Genomic DNA, 15,140 nt, shown 5'->3' on the forward strand with positions numbered 1-15,140 from the left:
ACAATGGTGAATTTAGAAATGAATAGGGATGAGATTGCTGAAGGCAACATTTATTTTCTAGATGGGTCTGGGGGCGTGCTCCCACTCACAGAAAATTGATTGTTTTCTATACAATTACTGGCCTTTCAAACCAAAAATAGTTTCTTCTGGAAGAATTGAAGAAATTTAAGAATTTAATAAAAGTAGCTGCAAGGACTTCAACATGATGTTGCAGGGTAAAGTTAAAATAAAAGGGTTATCACCCTCCTATTAAAATAACAGAGAGGAATATCAAACAAATGAGTTAAGTGATTGTTATTTTTGTATTATAGTAATTTCTAGCCTGTATAGCTCTCTTAAACTGGTCGGAAAGGTTGCTTTTATTCCACTGGTAATAAAAAATTACACATTGCAATCTTAAATTAAAAAAAAGCACAAAAATGTAATTTCCAGGAATAGGTAGGGGAAGTTGAATTTTTTCTTTCAAACGCACTTGACTGAGATTCTCACATCCAGATTGGAGGCAATTATAATCTTACTGATTATTAATGTGACTCCTCATATTCTCTAGTGGAAGTTGACCACTCACATTGGTGAGGTGAGCTCTCTCCCTGGTTACTCCACAGTAACAAAAGGGACCTCAACCAAATGTGTGTAAACAAACTGAAAGCAGCTAAGTTACCAGGCACTGTGAATCACACACAAACAAGCCAACTATGCACATCACACTGTAGTAAAATCCTAAATATAGGAATCACAATGTAATCTGTTTAAATTAAGTAATGCTCATTACCAATTCTCTCCCACTCTTTCAAACTCTGACAAGTCCAATGCAGTGACAAGAATGCTCAATAAAGCTAGTTAATGATTTCACATCAAGGGACATCCTCCTTCTCTCAAAAAAGCAGCTGCAACCAGCCTTAAACCTTCATAAAAGGCAACAGTCAACCAGGGCCCAAAAATGTTCCTTAGAGGAAAATTACAAGTTTTAAAATTCTACATTTAAGCATCTTATTTGTTATACATAACTGCTTTGGAGACAAGCACTAAATAACAACACTTTGAACAAGACTCTCAGAAACCATCAGCTCAACTTAAAACTTTGCTGCTTCACGTTCTTGCGCAACCAACAGTAGGAAAAAAGGTTGGTTCTAGTAACCTTTACTTCCTCCCGCCAACTGATGTGCACCAAATTGGTTGTCAGAACCAATTTCTAATAGCAGGGGATTTTTTTTCTTGTAAAACACTGACAAACTGACAAGTTGCAAAAATTGATATAGGTGGCTCATATGATCACATACAACCATTAGCAATTTATAAATCAAGATCCTTATCTAAAGGAATAAGCGATTACAAAATCATGTCTTAAGAAAACAGAAGACTTTTGTTGTACACCATTAGTTACTTATTTTACTTTTATACACACACACACACACTGCACTGAGTGACATCTCACAGAAATGACTGATCAGAGTACTAGAATAGAAGCCATCTATCCAACCTTATCACACTGCTGACAAAGTGCAAACACTTCAGAAACAAGCACCTTTCAAACAATCAGCAATAAAATCCTGCCACATACTATTGCAGGAAACGAGCTGATGCCTAGGTGGACAGAGACATACAGAAATCATTGCATAATAATTCTCAAGTTTGCACTTATCACTGAGTTTGAAACAAATGCCTCAAATTTTCACCATGTTAAAAGGGATTTCAAATAGCATTCATTTTTATACACACATTTTAAAATAAGAAGTTCTGGTGACCTCATTGGGAGAACTTTTTGGAGGGACTTACTGAGTCAAATGTCAAGAGAGAGCAGAAATCATATCTATATATCCAGTCATTAATGCAAAACACTTCAGTAATCTAGGACTGACTCTTACTTAAAAAAAAAGAAAATGCCAATCTTTGGTCAAGATTAGTGAACCGCTGAAGAAATTGCAAGAATCTCGCTTTTCAAAAACATGTATTAATAAGAGTACAGAGTAAGATGCCGCAGGAATTAGCGTTGGGACCATTACAGTTTCTAATTTAGATCAGTAATTTGGAACCAGCAATCCAAAACAAATTCAATCAAATTTGCAGATGATACCAAACTAGGGTCAATGGAATTGGAGGAGGGAACTCAGAAATTACAACAAGAGCTAGACAAAATGCAAGAGGACAGAACAAAAGCCAAGTGAAATTTGTACTACACATTGGAAGAAAAATCACCAACACATATACTCCATAAATAACTAAAGGTGAAGATGAAAAAGACAGACATACAAGTCTCAGTAGACGCAACGCTCAAAATGTCCAACCAATACAGAGCAGCAATCAAGAAAGCAAATAGAATATTGAACTACGTCGCCAAAACAGTAGAATACAAAAATCAGAGAAAGTCAATCAAGTATTGTCAGCAATCAAGCTGATGAAGTCAAAATACTGCCCGCAATTGCTGAACGAAATAGATGCTGCACCAAGATATACTGTGCCTGATAAATTCATGCCAGAATTCCAAACTTTGGTGAAAGAAAGTTTCACACTGAATGGTGGTAGATGTTTGTCAAGTAAACATCCACTTGAAATACATTTACCTATATTGTGTACGAGCCATTTTCTAATAAAATTAGTGCATGTGGCTAAAACAGTTTTACCATAGCCACGCCTGTAGCAAGTCAGCAATTTCTATTGGACAACACAGAAGGATTCTGAGATCTCAGATGGCCACTATATACACGCTGGCCAATAAGTGAACATGATATCCTCCAGCAGTGCAGTAGCAGAGGAGCAGCTGGCTGGCACTCAGGTCAGCAGCTGTTCAGTGCCATTATGTAGCCCTGAACAAATTGCAATAGGTGCCACCTCAAAGCATTCAGCCCACAGCAACTCTAGCAAAGGAGACTTCTGGCAATGATGCAGGTACAGACAGCAATTCTTCGAGATCCCCTGCAGCTTACTGTGCAGCCACCCACCAGTAGTGTTCCTTCAGCTTGAACATTTAATATTAAACATGCACAACCAGCACAGGAAAGTTCAGGATACATAAAAGGCAATCACACCAGAAAGTGACATCGAACACTTATACCACAACTGAATAAAAATAATTCACTTCTACTATATTTTGTAGTCTTTTTCATTGGACAACTGATGTTCTTGCACAAAGAGACAAATAATCAGACTGCCAAGAGATTCTCAGATGCCTAGAAGAGCCCCACTGAATCCACTGGTAGTGCACTGCAGATAGCCAACTGTCACTGCAGGCCTTTGTGGACTCACAAACTGAGTCATAACTTCGAGTGCCCTCTTGAGCTGCTCTTCCACCACCACGCACACATATCCAACCATTGTTGCCTGTTGTGATTCATATGGCATTGAAACTTAGCAGTCCGAGGCCTGCTTTCCTCCTCCATTGCAATATATCCACCAATGGTTGCTACATTCATGCACGGACAAAAAAAAAGCCTCCTGTGCACTATTCACTTCCATGAGATGTTTAAAATTTTTCTCCATTTGTTAAATTCACTGACTAATGGGAGAATAAAATACTCCCCCCCGTTTGATTCGATTGTGCAGCTGAGGAAAGCTACACATGCTCATTAATCATCAAGGCCTCATCGATGTAAAATATTTCATGGTGCTATTCGAAGAGCAGGGAGTTCCAATATTTATCTCTCAACCAACATCACAAACATACTGGAATGGAATTTCATGTCAGGGGATAATCAGGAAGTTAGGTCCAAAATGACACCCATTCGTTTGCCCATTTTGCTAATGTCAATTTATACCTAAATTTTCCACCAATCTCGTTAGTATACACCGGAAGGTAAAAAAAAATGGCGTAAACTAGTGGAAGAAACAGAAAACACAGTGCAGGTCTCAGTGAGGGGATTAAAAAAAAGCTTTAAAAAATTGCAATACGCAACAGAAAAATGGTCTCGTTTCCTGATGTGCCTAAAGTTCCAGGCATAATTTTACACTGATTTTGAACCAGCATACTTGCAGAAAATTCACGTCTACGGTTATTTAGCTTGGGGACGGAACCGGAGCCATTATAACGAGCTGCAACGCATTTGGACACGGGGGTAGAGACAGGAGTAAAAGATCGAGGGAATTCGGGCATAGTGCAAGAACCGGTGTACGTCAGTTATGCCCGAAATTCCTCGACATTCTGCGCCGAAAATCGGCATTAAGCAGAAATTACCTCAGATTTTTGGCCTAATTGCCAGGAAATCATCTCATTGCTGTTTGTGGAAGCTTGAGGTATGCATTTTGGCTACCACATTTCCCTAGTTTACAACAGTGACTACAGTTCAAAAGTACTTAATTAGCTGTGAAACTCTTTGGGATGTCCTGAGGTCATGAACGGTGCTACATAATGTTCTTTTTTTGTGAGAAGAAAAGCAGCTTTTATCCGCTCACCTCCGCTAATGCTCATTCATCCATTTTAGGAAAGATAGGAATCCTCAGCAGCGCAAAAACAGTATTTTTTTTTAAAATCTGCATTATAATACTTTTCACTCACTGAATACTTCACCGAAATCGGGAATATCATTCCCATCATTTAAACTATATACATTAGTTCAGCACCATAACCCTTACAAATTTCAGGTCCGTTCGAGTTATTCTCTGGGCATTAGCGTCACTAGTTTCCTCTATAAGTAATCCCATGTACATTACAATCAAAAGTTTAATTTGCTAATCAATATCTGGTCATTTACAGTCAGTAAATGAACATATGGAGTAACAGTCATAGTAATCTCACTTGATTTCAACTTAACGGCAGTAAATTTTCCACAATCATCCTGTTAGCGGGCTAAACATTTGCTTTTTCTCTGAATCTGACCGGCTCGGAGCTAAAAGTGAGCAAATTTTCTCTCGCAAGGTTGCGCTCCCTACCCAGACCTTATCGAAATGACCCCAGACTACATGGTTATCTGTCCTTTTGTTCTGACTCCTTCCTCGTCTGGGATTGGCCAGCCAATTAATCTGGATACCGCCCTCGCTTTTATGAAAGTTCAATGGCAACTAACCCCTGCTTAACGCAAATGAACCAAGCCATCCCAATAATAGGTGTGGAGGATCATTGGGATATTAAATGAATTTCCTTTGTCTCAAGCAATCTGGATAGATGCTTCATCTGGATTCTAAGTCACATCTCCCATACTGTTGGTTAGACAATTTAATTTGAGCGCAAAATTTAATATAAAGTCAAGATTCTTCCGTACCTAAAATAGTCAATAATACCAAAATGCAACTCTCTGCCATGTCAGTGTTCTGAGATGTCATTAGAATTCAGCAGAAATTTTTAAAAGCAAACATCCATGCCAAAAAAGTAATCAATTTTTACCACTTTAAAAGGGGTACTAAAATGTAGTTCTCCCTCATACTACTTTCAAACAAGTGCTTATCAGTTTCTAATTTGTAACACTTTACACGCCCAGGAAAGTATACAAGTGCGAGAATTTTTTTCAAAACTCCATCAGCTTTATCAGAGACTAGAAAAAAATAGGAAATTTGCATTAGGCTAGTATAAACACCTGGCAAACAAAATCCCCTTCAGAATTAAACTAAAAATAGTCTTACTTGGATAAGGTACATGCACTTAGTGCCTAGCAAACAGACTTGGGCCAGGTCTCAGTAGGTATCCTGGGATAGTCAAAAGTGAACACCTTCTAGCCAAAATGAAACTCGTTAACATAACGCAAGAATGTTCTTATCCAAAAAGTCTTCCGTCTACTATTGGAAAGTATCGGAGAACCTGAACAAACAATTTTTACACAGCTAGTTGTTAGGATCTGGAATGCACCGCCTGAAAAGGGTGGTGGAAGCAGATTCAATAGTATCGTTCCAAAGGACACATTATAGAAAAAAACAAAAAAGAAAAATTTGCAATCCGATGGGGGAAGAGCAGGTGAGTGGGACTAATTGGATAGCTCTTTCAAAGAGCCGACACTGGCACAATGGGCTGAATAGACTCCTTCTGTGCAGTATGATTCCATAAGCATTCCTTTTAACGAATGCAACCAATGTCCCTCTCTTGTCTTCCACACCCATCTTCCCCATAAAAAAAGTTTAAAAAGTGAACCTTTACACTTATCAAGACTAGATTTATTTGCTACTTTTACACTAGTGCTTAAGTCAGATTCAAGGAAATTGCCATCCACGAGACAGCTCCCAGCATTTATACTACTAGGTCTGTCTCTCCCTTATTCCACAACAGAATCATAGACCACGGAACTAGATCTAAACAACAATCAGTATAAAAGTTACTATTGTTACTAAGGAATGGATGACTTACCATTCTATGCGCCCAATGTCAGCAACAGGCACTCCTGCATAATGTGTCCCTAACCAGCAGCCCTCCTGAAGAGCTCTCCTGCCATACCAGTCTGAAATTTTTGTTACCTATATAAGCCATCTGTATGGCTCTTTAATGGAGTGCCTATCTTGGGGCAGCTTTATGCTATGGGCTCACTGCCATCAGGAACTGTGTTAAGACTGTTACACTTGTTTCATGAAGGATCCTTACAGCAGCAGAGTAGGAAAGATATCAATCCATCAATATGAGCTGGATTCTAACCCAGACACAAGATGATAAAAGACCATGTGCTAACTCACCACGTTGCACTGTCTAAAAACAACTTGCTCATATTTAATGTTCAAACAATGCACTTGTAGAATTTTGCTCTTGTAACATAATTGAAGCACGTAACTGCAATCGGCCTGTTTGCCAAGGTTGACAGCTCAACTCTTCCTGCCCCAACCTCTATAAACACAACAGACTCTGAGGGGGGGGGGGGGGGGGGGGGGGGGGGGAAGAAGAGAAAGACGACAAAATTCCTGTTAACATTTATTACATATACAAGAACACAAGGATCAAAGATTAACTACTGAGTTCTATGCAATTGCTTACTGGTTGGCAAATAAGCAGCACAGATCCAAATCGGATAAGACCACATGCTCATGACTGTAACTGTTCCCATTATATAAAGAAAAAGCATTTAATATGATACATGAGCAATTAAAATGTACTTGTTTATGGCACCTGCAACCATAACCATTGCCCTCCACCAACCAAAAGAACTCAAGAAAGCTCTGAAATATCCAAATTCAATGAATGAAAATGTAATCCTTCCTACAAAAAAATTACAAAGATAAATGTGCATAAAACACTCAAGCTCAATTCTTCCATTCAGAATTTGTAATTCAACTTGACTTTAAAAGCATGAAATATATCTTGCATTTTGTGTGCTTGTTACACTCCAGACACTACACTTTGTTACACATACGAACAGGAGTAAGCCATTCAGCCCCTCAAGCCTGTTCCGCCATTGAATTAGATCACTGGCTAATCTATACCTCGCACCAAGTCCCGTTCTCCCATCATCCCTGTGCTTGCTGACCTACATTGGCTCCCGGTCCGGGAACGCCTCAACTTTAAATTTCTCATCTTTGTTTTCAAATCCTTCCATGGCCTCGCCCCTCTCTATCTCTATAACCTCCTTCAGCCCTACAACCCTCCGAAATCTCTGCACTCCTCCAATTCTTGCCTCTTGTGCATCCCCGATTTTAATTGCTACACCATTGGCGGCCATGCCTTTAGCTGTCTCGGCCCTAAGCTCTGGAATTCCCTCCCTAAACCTCTCTGCCTTTCTCTCCTCCTTTAAGACACTCCTTAAAGCCTACCTCTTTGACCAAGCTTTTGGTCACCTGTCCCAATACCTCCTTATATGGCTCGGTGTCAAATTTTGTTCGATAACGGTCCTGTGAAGCACCTTGGGATGTTTTACAACATTAAAGGCGCTATATGAATGAAAGTTATTTTGAGAGTTCCAGTTTTCCACCAATGCGTGAAAAAGTGCTTCCTGATTTCACTCCTAAATGGCCTAGCTCTAATTTTAAAACTATGTCCTCTTCTTCTGAATTCCGCAGCAAAAATAGTTTATCTGCACCTACCATATCGAATCCCTTTATCATTTTAAATACCTCAATTAGATCACCCCTCAACATTCTAAACTCAAGTGAATACAAGCCAAGTTTATGCAACCTGCCTCATCATTTAACCCTTAAGCCCTGGCACCATTCTGGTGAATCTGCACCGAACCACCTCCAAAGACAATTTATCATTCCTGAGGTTAAGTGCCCAAAGCGGAACACAGTACTTCGAATGGGGTCTGATCAAGGATCTATACAACTGAAGCATCACTTCCTCACTTTTGAATTCTAACTCCCTAGAGAAAAAGGCCAACATTCCATTTGGAACATAGGAATTGCTAGACGAAAAAAGTCCAAGGTCCGTCGAGTTCGCCTTCTACCATCCTGGTAGCTGCATGGAATGATACAATGATAATGGAGTTGTTGACTAAGCATAGCAATCAATCTCTACCAATTAGTCGACAACAAACTCAGACATGACGTGAGGAAAATCCCAGGGAGGGAGGCCTTTTTGATTGCTTTTTGTATCAGTGCACTAGCTTTTAGTGATTTATATATTTGGACACCTAAATCTCTTTGCTTCTCCACAGCTTCTAGTCTCTCACTATTAAAAAATTATTCTGATTTCTCAGATCCAAAGTGGATCATCTCACGCTTCCCCACACTGAACTCCATCTGCCGTAGTTTTGCCGACTTACTTAGTCTATGTCCCTTTGAAACTTCCTGCTCCCATCTACACAACTTAATGTGCCTCCTAACTTAGTGTCACATGCAAACAGATATACAACTCTATATTCCTTTATCCATGTCATTAATATATATGGTGAAAAGCTAAGGCCCCAGTACAGATCCCACTGGAACACCACTTGTCACAGTCTGCCAATCAAAGAACATTCCCTGTATCCCTACTCTGTCTAACTCCCAACTAATTACCAACCCACATCACAAGGCTGCCTCCAATTCTGTGCACTTTTATTTTGCTAATAATCTCTTGCGCAGAATCTTTTCAAATGCTTTCTGTAAGTCTACATAGACAACATCCGTAGACATATACAAAATTATTTTAAAGAGAAAGAGAGTGAGTCACTGACTGAGCAGTACCTTGCAGTTTGCAATTAAATTCATCAACTTCACCCTTAACACGAGGAGACTTTCAGCCTCGATGGCACACAGCTCCACCTTAGCAACAGAATAATGCATTATATACTATAGCTTTCAGCCTCGATGGCACACAGCTCCACCTTAGCAACAGAATAATGCATTATACACTATAGTGCACTCCTCACATTATAAACAGCATATCATCCAACACCATGAACGATCCACTAGTTATGAAAATATTCACACAAATAACAGAATTTAAGTTTTTTTTTTAAATTCAGCCTCGGAATTCTTCTTGCATCCCCAAACCAAACCAATTAACATTTCTTTCCCCTTGCAGTTTTGAACTTCATGGAGACCCTGGATTAAAATACCGCAACTCTTACTCTTAAGATTTTTTAATTGCTGTATTACAAGATAACTGAAGTAACAAAAAAAAGGTCTTAAAATGAAGAAAAATGCCAGTTATGAGTTTCCTAAACATGACATACTTGGTTAATTGTAGTTTTATGGCAACCTAGCCAGAGTATCATACAGTCCTGTACCATACTGTATTCACTGCTCACAATGCTGTCTCCTCTACATTGGGGAGTCCAAACGCAGATTGGGTGATCGTTTTGCTGAATACCTCCGCTCAACCTGTAAGCATGATCCCGACTTTCTAGTCGCTTGTCATTTTAACTCCCCATCCCACTCCCACCTCGGCCTCTTACACTGTTCCAAAGAGGAACAACATTAGCTCAAGGAACAGCAGCTCATCTTTTGATTAGGCACTTTACAACCTTCCGGACTCAACATTGATTCAATAACTTCAGATCATAACGATTGCTCCCATTTTTTCGGACAGCAGATGCTGGTAAATGTTCTGCTGTTGCCACTTACAGCTCCTCTTGATCCATCTTTTGTTTCTTTACTTGTCCCATCATCCCTTTTGTCATTTAATTACTCCTGCCCTCCATCCTATCAGAGAGCTTCCCTTTTGTTCTTTCCTTCAGCATCACCTCCCTCGCCTGGCTCTGTAATTGCTTAAAAACTATTTAATCTTCAACTTCTTCCAGTTCTGACGAAAGGTCTTTGACCTGAAACGTTAACTCTGTTTCTTTCTCCACAGATGCTGCCTGATTTGCTGAGTATTTCCAGCATTTTCTGTTTTTATTTCAGATTTCCAGCAACCACAGTATTTTGAGTTTTGGTACCATACATCATTGTGCTATTTTATCTGCTCAATCTGCTTCGGACATGAATTACTAAACAAATAAAGGTGACAAACTGGAGAGGGGGAAAAAAAATCTAACATTTAGAAATGTCTTTTATACAAAAATCTGCTATTCTCTAAAGTTTTAAAATATTTAACTGATGTAAATTCAAATTTGAAATGGGAAGTATTCTAAGGAAAATGTTTAATGAAAACAATCACTGCAGAAAATGCAAAACAGCACATATTCTTAAACCAAATATGATTAACAAGTCACACACATTTCTGAATTGTAAAAACATTAAGAATTTTAAAACAAGGAAAAGTAATAAAGCACCAATAGCAGAGGGAACACTTAAAAACCAACAAAACCATCAAACCAAGAACACAAAGACATATTCAACTTTCAATACAGAGCATTTCACAAAAAATAAATCTTATAAAAACTCTAAAGTAGAATTAAACAAATATAACAGAGATTTGAAGGACTTAAATCACAGTACTGTTCAACTTCACCCGTGCCAAAAAACAGAATTTTAATGCTGAAATCATACTACTGTTTTCAAAGAATTAAGATGGGGAGAATGAAAGGTCATGATCCAATTTCTCCAGGTCAGTCTCAGCTGATTTTAAGCAAATTGCTATAAAACTTGAAGTTATTACTTGTTCAAAGTCTTTTTTGAAGTGTGAGAAAGTTTTCTTTAGCAAAAGGATATACGCAACCTGTAAGGATTAGCCAAAATCTCTGATCAGACTTGGAAAATTATTACTTCTTCTTGATTTCTTGCTAAGATAGCCAGTTTCTTTTCTAATGCAAAATCAGGCACTAACAATGGTACGTTTAGTAACTTTCTCTTTTATATTCAGACTTTGTGGTTTGACATCAATTGCAATGGGAAATTTACAACATTAAGTCCCCTAATTAATGTACCATGGCACAAATCCTCCTGGGAACTTTCCCCACAGACCACTCTCCTTTTTAAATCTGCACCCATTGTGAGCACATATGATTGTTACATAGCCTTGGAAGCAAGACTTCTCTGCATTTCCTCCTCAATTTGCATTTGCTGTAATTGTGTTATGGATGGAGAGAGAGAGAAACATACGAAGTTCAAAAACTCTCTCAAGATCATAGTATCCATTATTTTAAACCAGTGCAAAATCTTAGTTGACCAAAACTAGATACACTCACTCTAAAGTAGAGTTTCAGATAACAATCTGAACAAGTTTCATCTTAAATCTTGAGTACTGATAATTTAAAAATAAATTAGATCGATGTTCTCTCTGACAATAAGGCAAAAGGGAAAGAAAAACTGTGGATGCAGAGGACTAATATGGTTGTAGGCAAACTGAATGCTTTTTTATTCCAACTGTATGTCCTTAATTTTAAAAGGATATTAGAATATTATATTCTACAGGTAGAATGAAATTCACTTCTGGTGTTATTGTGAAAACTGTTTCTAGATGTAGTAATGATTTAATTTTGTAATTCATTAAACAAATGTGTCATATCCATGAACCATTACTGAATTTACATTGTATAGTTTAACATCTTTTAGAAATGAAGACCTTACGGTCAGAATAGGAAAAGGCCAATTTGCACTGATCCTAGAGATCATATTATTCCCTTCCTGCTTCTTGTCTAAAGAAAACGTATACCTAAGTTGCTTTTAAAATTTCAGTACTATCAAGAAGATTTAAAATGAAAGCTGCCAAAAGGAAAATAAAAGGAAAACTGTCATACTTTCTTTAAGAAAGAATATTTAGCTATTTGGTACTGCATATGCTCCACAACTTTCAATCAGCATACTTTTATACATGTACAGCCATTAATTATAAAGTTTTGTCTGTTATATGTGTAAGAATAGGTCTTAAATTTACATGGTCCTATGAAACAAAAGTTATAACCATATTGGGGCAGAAATTGTATGCTATGCTGAAAGCATTAAATACTTTTTCTTCTGCATTAAAAACTGTACTTATCTTTTTGGTACTTATTTTCTCAACCAATTTGGACTATAACCTGGTGTTGTAAGATTCCTTACATTTGTCCACCTGAGGTGAGCTAACTTAACAGACTGGGGATTGGACCTATGACTTTTCTGGTTGGTACAGCTCAGTTCAACATTGAATAAACTTGCTAAACCATTAGGGCAGCAACAAAGAATTTGTTTTTAACACTGTCCTTTCAAGTATCTTGCTATCGGTCAATAAAATCACTAACATGTTACCAATTAATCCTGTAAACTTTTTGGGCAGACAATGAAAAAAAATTCTCAATATTTTTACAACTGATAAACACTGCATTAACAGACTGCCTCTGGCAAAACAGTTTGTTTCTTATCTTTAAAAAGTCCCAAGATAATCATACATGCATAACAATTTAAACAGATGTATATAGAAAGTAAAACATAGCAATGCTTAAACAATACCGTCAGCTATACCGTGCGTTCAAAAATTAAAACCACGAATTGAGTTTGCGCACTCGAGACACCAAAAGACAGGACGATTAATAGAGTCTATTTTCTAACAATGCATCGGGTCTACGGGAATAACCGGACAAATGTAACTTCATGCAGATTAACTCTAATCAAGTTCAATTTTTTTATACTATCAGTTACTTTTTTTCCAACACTAGCATTTTCAGTTGACCGACACAGCTACAGTAGGACTTGCAAACCCGAGTTGCATCGGGCATTTGGACCATATGGACACTGAACTGGGGGCAGGCACGCTGCCAATCAGCATCTCTGGGCAACAGGCGAGTGAATGAGAACCACGTCGCAGTGACAATGAGACGAACAATATCTGAAAACTCCATCGCCATCCAACACAGTGAGCCGCCTAATTACCTAGTTATGGGATTAGCACTCCAAAGACTTAGCCTCGCACAGCTAGGAGAGGCAAACCAGGAGAAACTGCAAATGAAGATGCTACAACACAAAGTCAAAGTTTAACTAATCCACCCCATCCACGACAAAAGAACTTCCAACAGTTATCTGCGGCACTTTAAATAGGTCGTTAATTCCGAGAACAGAGTGACTGTACATTGCGCCGTCTGCATTGTCTCCAATGCGATGTCTATGACTTTCTTTTGAAACTTAAAGTGTTACATTAAATCGAGGTATTCGATAACACCGACAAAATTCACTTTTATTAAACAAACTGGGTTAACCTTAAAGCATTCAGTTCATTTTTCTGATACTCTATTATTAGGTATGGGATTTTCTTCGGCCACCTGCTTTAGGCACAAGCGATGCAAACCATTAAGGAAAATTAAAGTTCTTTTATCACCACCCCCAAAAAACTTCTTTCTCGACAAGATTTTGTTTCGCAACAATCTGTCAATATTCCAAACTCCAAAAATAAAGCAAATAATCACTAATCAGTTGCAATGTCTCGGTTCTGAAACTTTTACCGTTTTATCTTTCATCCTAAACAGTCATTTGTTTTGGTTGCCGATTTCAGACTGGGCGTTTTCGTTCCATTCTGTCAATAAATGCAGATCGTTTTCGGGAAAACATTCAGTTACAAATCCCAATGCCAAACTCTTAAGTATTCTTCAACATAAACAATTCAGAAACGAGCACAATCCATGACAACTCCAAAGTCCGGTCCACTACCAAAAGTAAAAGGTACCTCGGTACATTCCTGAACTCGTGTTAATTAAAATGCATCTCTGCACAACAGATACATATTCGAAAGGCATGAACATAAAGGCTCACTTCTGAGGATGATTATAATTCCGGAGTTTAAAAAAAAAATTTAAAAAGAAAGAAAACTACAATACATTTTTTTAGTTTTTATACATTATTGTGTTTTTTTAAATCTGCAAATGAGTTAGAACAATTAGTTTAGTTGGCTTCTATGATCGGTGCAATTTAGAAGCTGTGCTAAAAGCCATGTTGTTGGTTTGCATCGTCAGTACAGTGAGCTAATAGATGCCAGCGGTGGATTGTACCCCCTGTCCCAACCCTGACAGGTCCTTGCAACAGGTCATTAAACACCTCGAGTGTACTTACAGGTAGACGACCCAGGCAGGCAGCTGGCGAGGAATGTGAGTCCAGGCCTGTCTGCTACAGTCCAGCTGCTCCCCGCTACACGTACAGCCCGAGATGCACGGCAAGGGCCCCGGGGTCACGGAATGGGAGCCGGGTCCACGTCCTAGCCCTGTGCCCGAACACGGCCTGAGGGTCGAAAGCGCCAGCACCAAGAGCAGCGCCGGCAGCCAGCGCCGCAGCCCGAGCGCCGCCATTTTGGATCACACTTTGTAACGCAGACGGACCGCAGCTTGAGAAAAAGAAACGAACCAAGCGACGCCGACCAACTGCGCGTATTTCTCTCTCTGCGTCTCTCCAGCTCAAGTCGACCAAAAATAAAAACCGAACTCAGAAGGCCCGCAACACAAGGCGACCGCTACTCGATGCGCTCGGCGATGCGAGCTCTCTGGTTATAATGAGAAGCTGCCTCGTTAATATTAAACGGCTCACGCTCGCGCTTTCGAGCCGCGACCCACGTTGGATGCACCAGACATTCCTGACCCCCCCCCTTCTTCTTCCCATTGGCCCAGCTTTCCGATCACATGAACAAACATTCACCCTTCGGCGCTTCCTATTGGATGATCGGAACATCAATCACAAAAAAGGGGCGAAAGGGGGCGGGTTCCAAGAGGTCTCGCCCCCCTCCCTCCCCTCCCTCCCCCCGCCCAATGCTCGGGTGTGAAAAGTCCCGCACTTCTCTCACCTCCTCTAACCTCTGCCACTGCCTTTAAAGGGCAATGCCCAGTGGGACCCTTACCACAGAAAGCGCGACTTTAAGCTGTAAATGTTACTTGTTATTTATATTGTTTTTAATTTATTTTAAAAATCCATTCCCCGTTTGATGGGACCCAGGAGAGAGCCACAAATATGCCCGTGGGTTACAAACAGCATACCTGGCTATA

General features: G+C 39.2%; 1 protein-coding gene across 4 annotated transcripts in view; it reads right to left on the bottom strand.

The window, feature by feature from the left end:
• lrig1 (leucine-rich repeats and immunoglobulin-like domains 1) overlaps positions 1 to 14,729 on the bottom strand; it is a 119,164-nt gene extending 104,435 nt beyond the window's left edge. For 2 of the 4 annotated variants that reach the window (XM_067998862.1, XM_067998861.1), the window contains exon 1: positions 14,221 to 14,727. In XM_067998862.1, the coding sequence (XP_067854963.1) occupies positions 14,221 to 14,453 (233 nt within the window). In that variant the 5' untranslated portion in view covers positions 14,454 to 14,727. Of the gene's footprint in view, positions 1 to 14,220 lie in introns of all 4 variants that reach the window. The other 2 variants (XM_067998864.1, XM_067998863.1) reach the window with 1 other exon arrangement.
• Between the last annotated feature and the right edge of the window lie 411 nt (positions 14,730 to 15,140).

This window comes from Heptranchias perlo, chromosome 17 (genome assembly GCF_035084215.1).
Source record: "Heptranchias perlo isolate sHepPer1 chromosome 17, sHepPer1.hap1, whole genome shotgun sequence".
In the NCBI taxonomy this organism is placed as follows: domain Eukaryota; kingdom Metazoa; phylum Chordata; class Chondrichthyes; order Hexanchiformes; family Hexanchidae; genus Heptranchias; species Heptranchias perlo.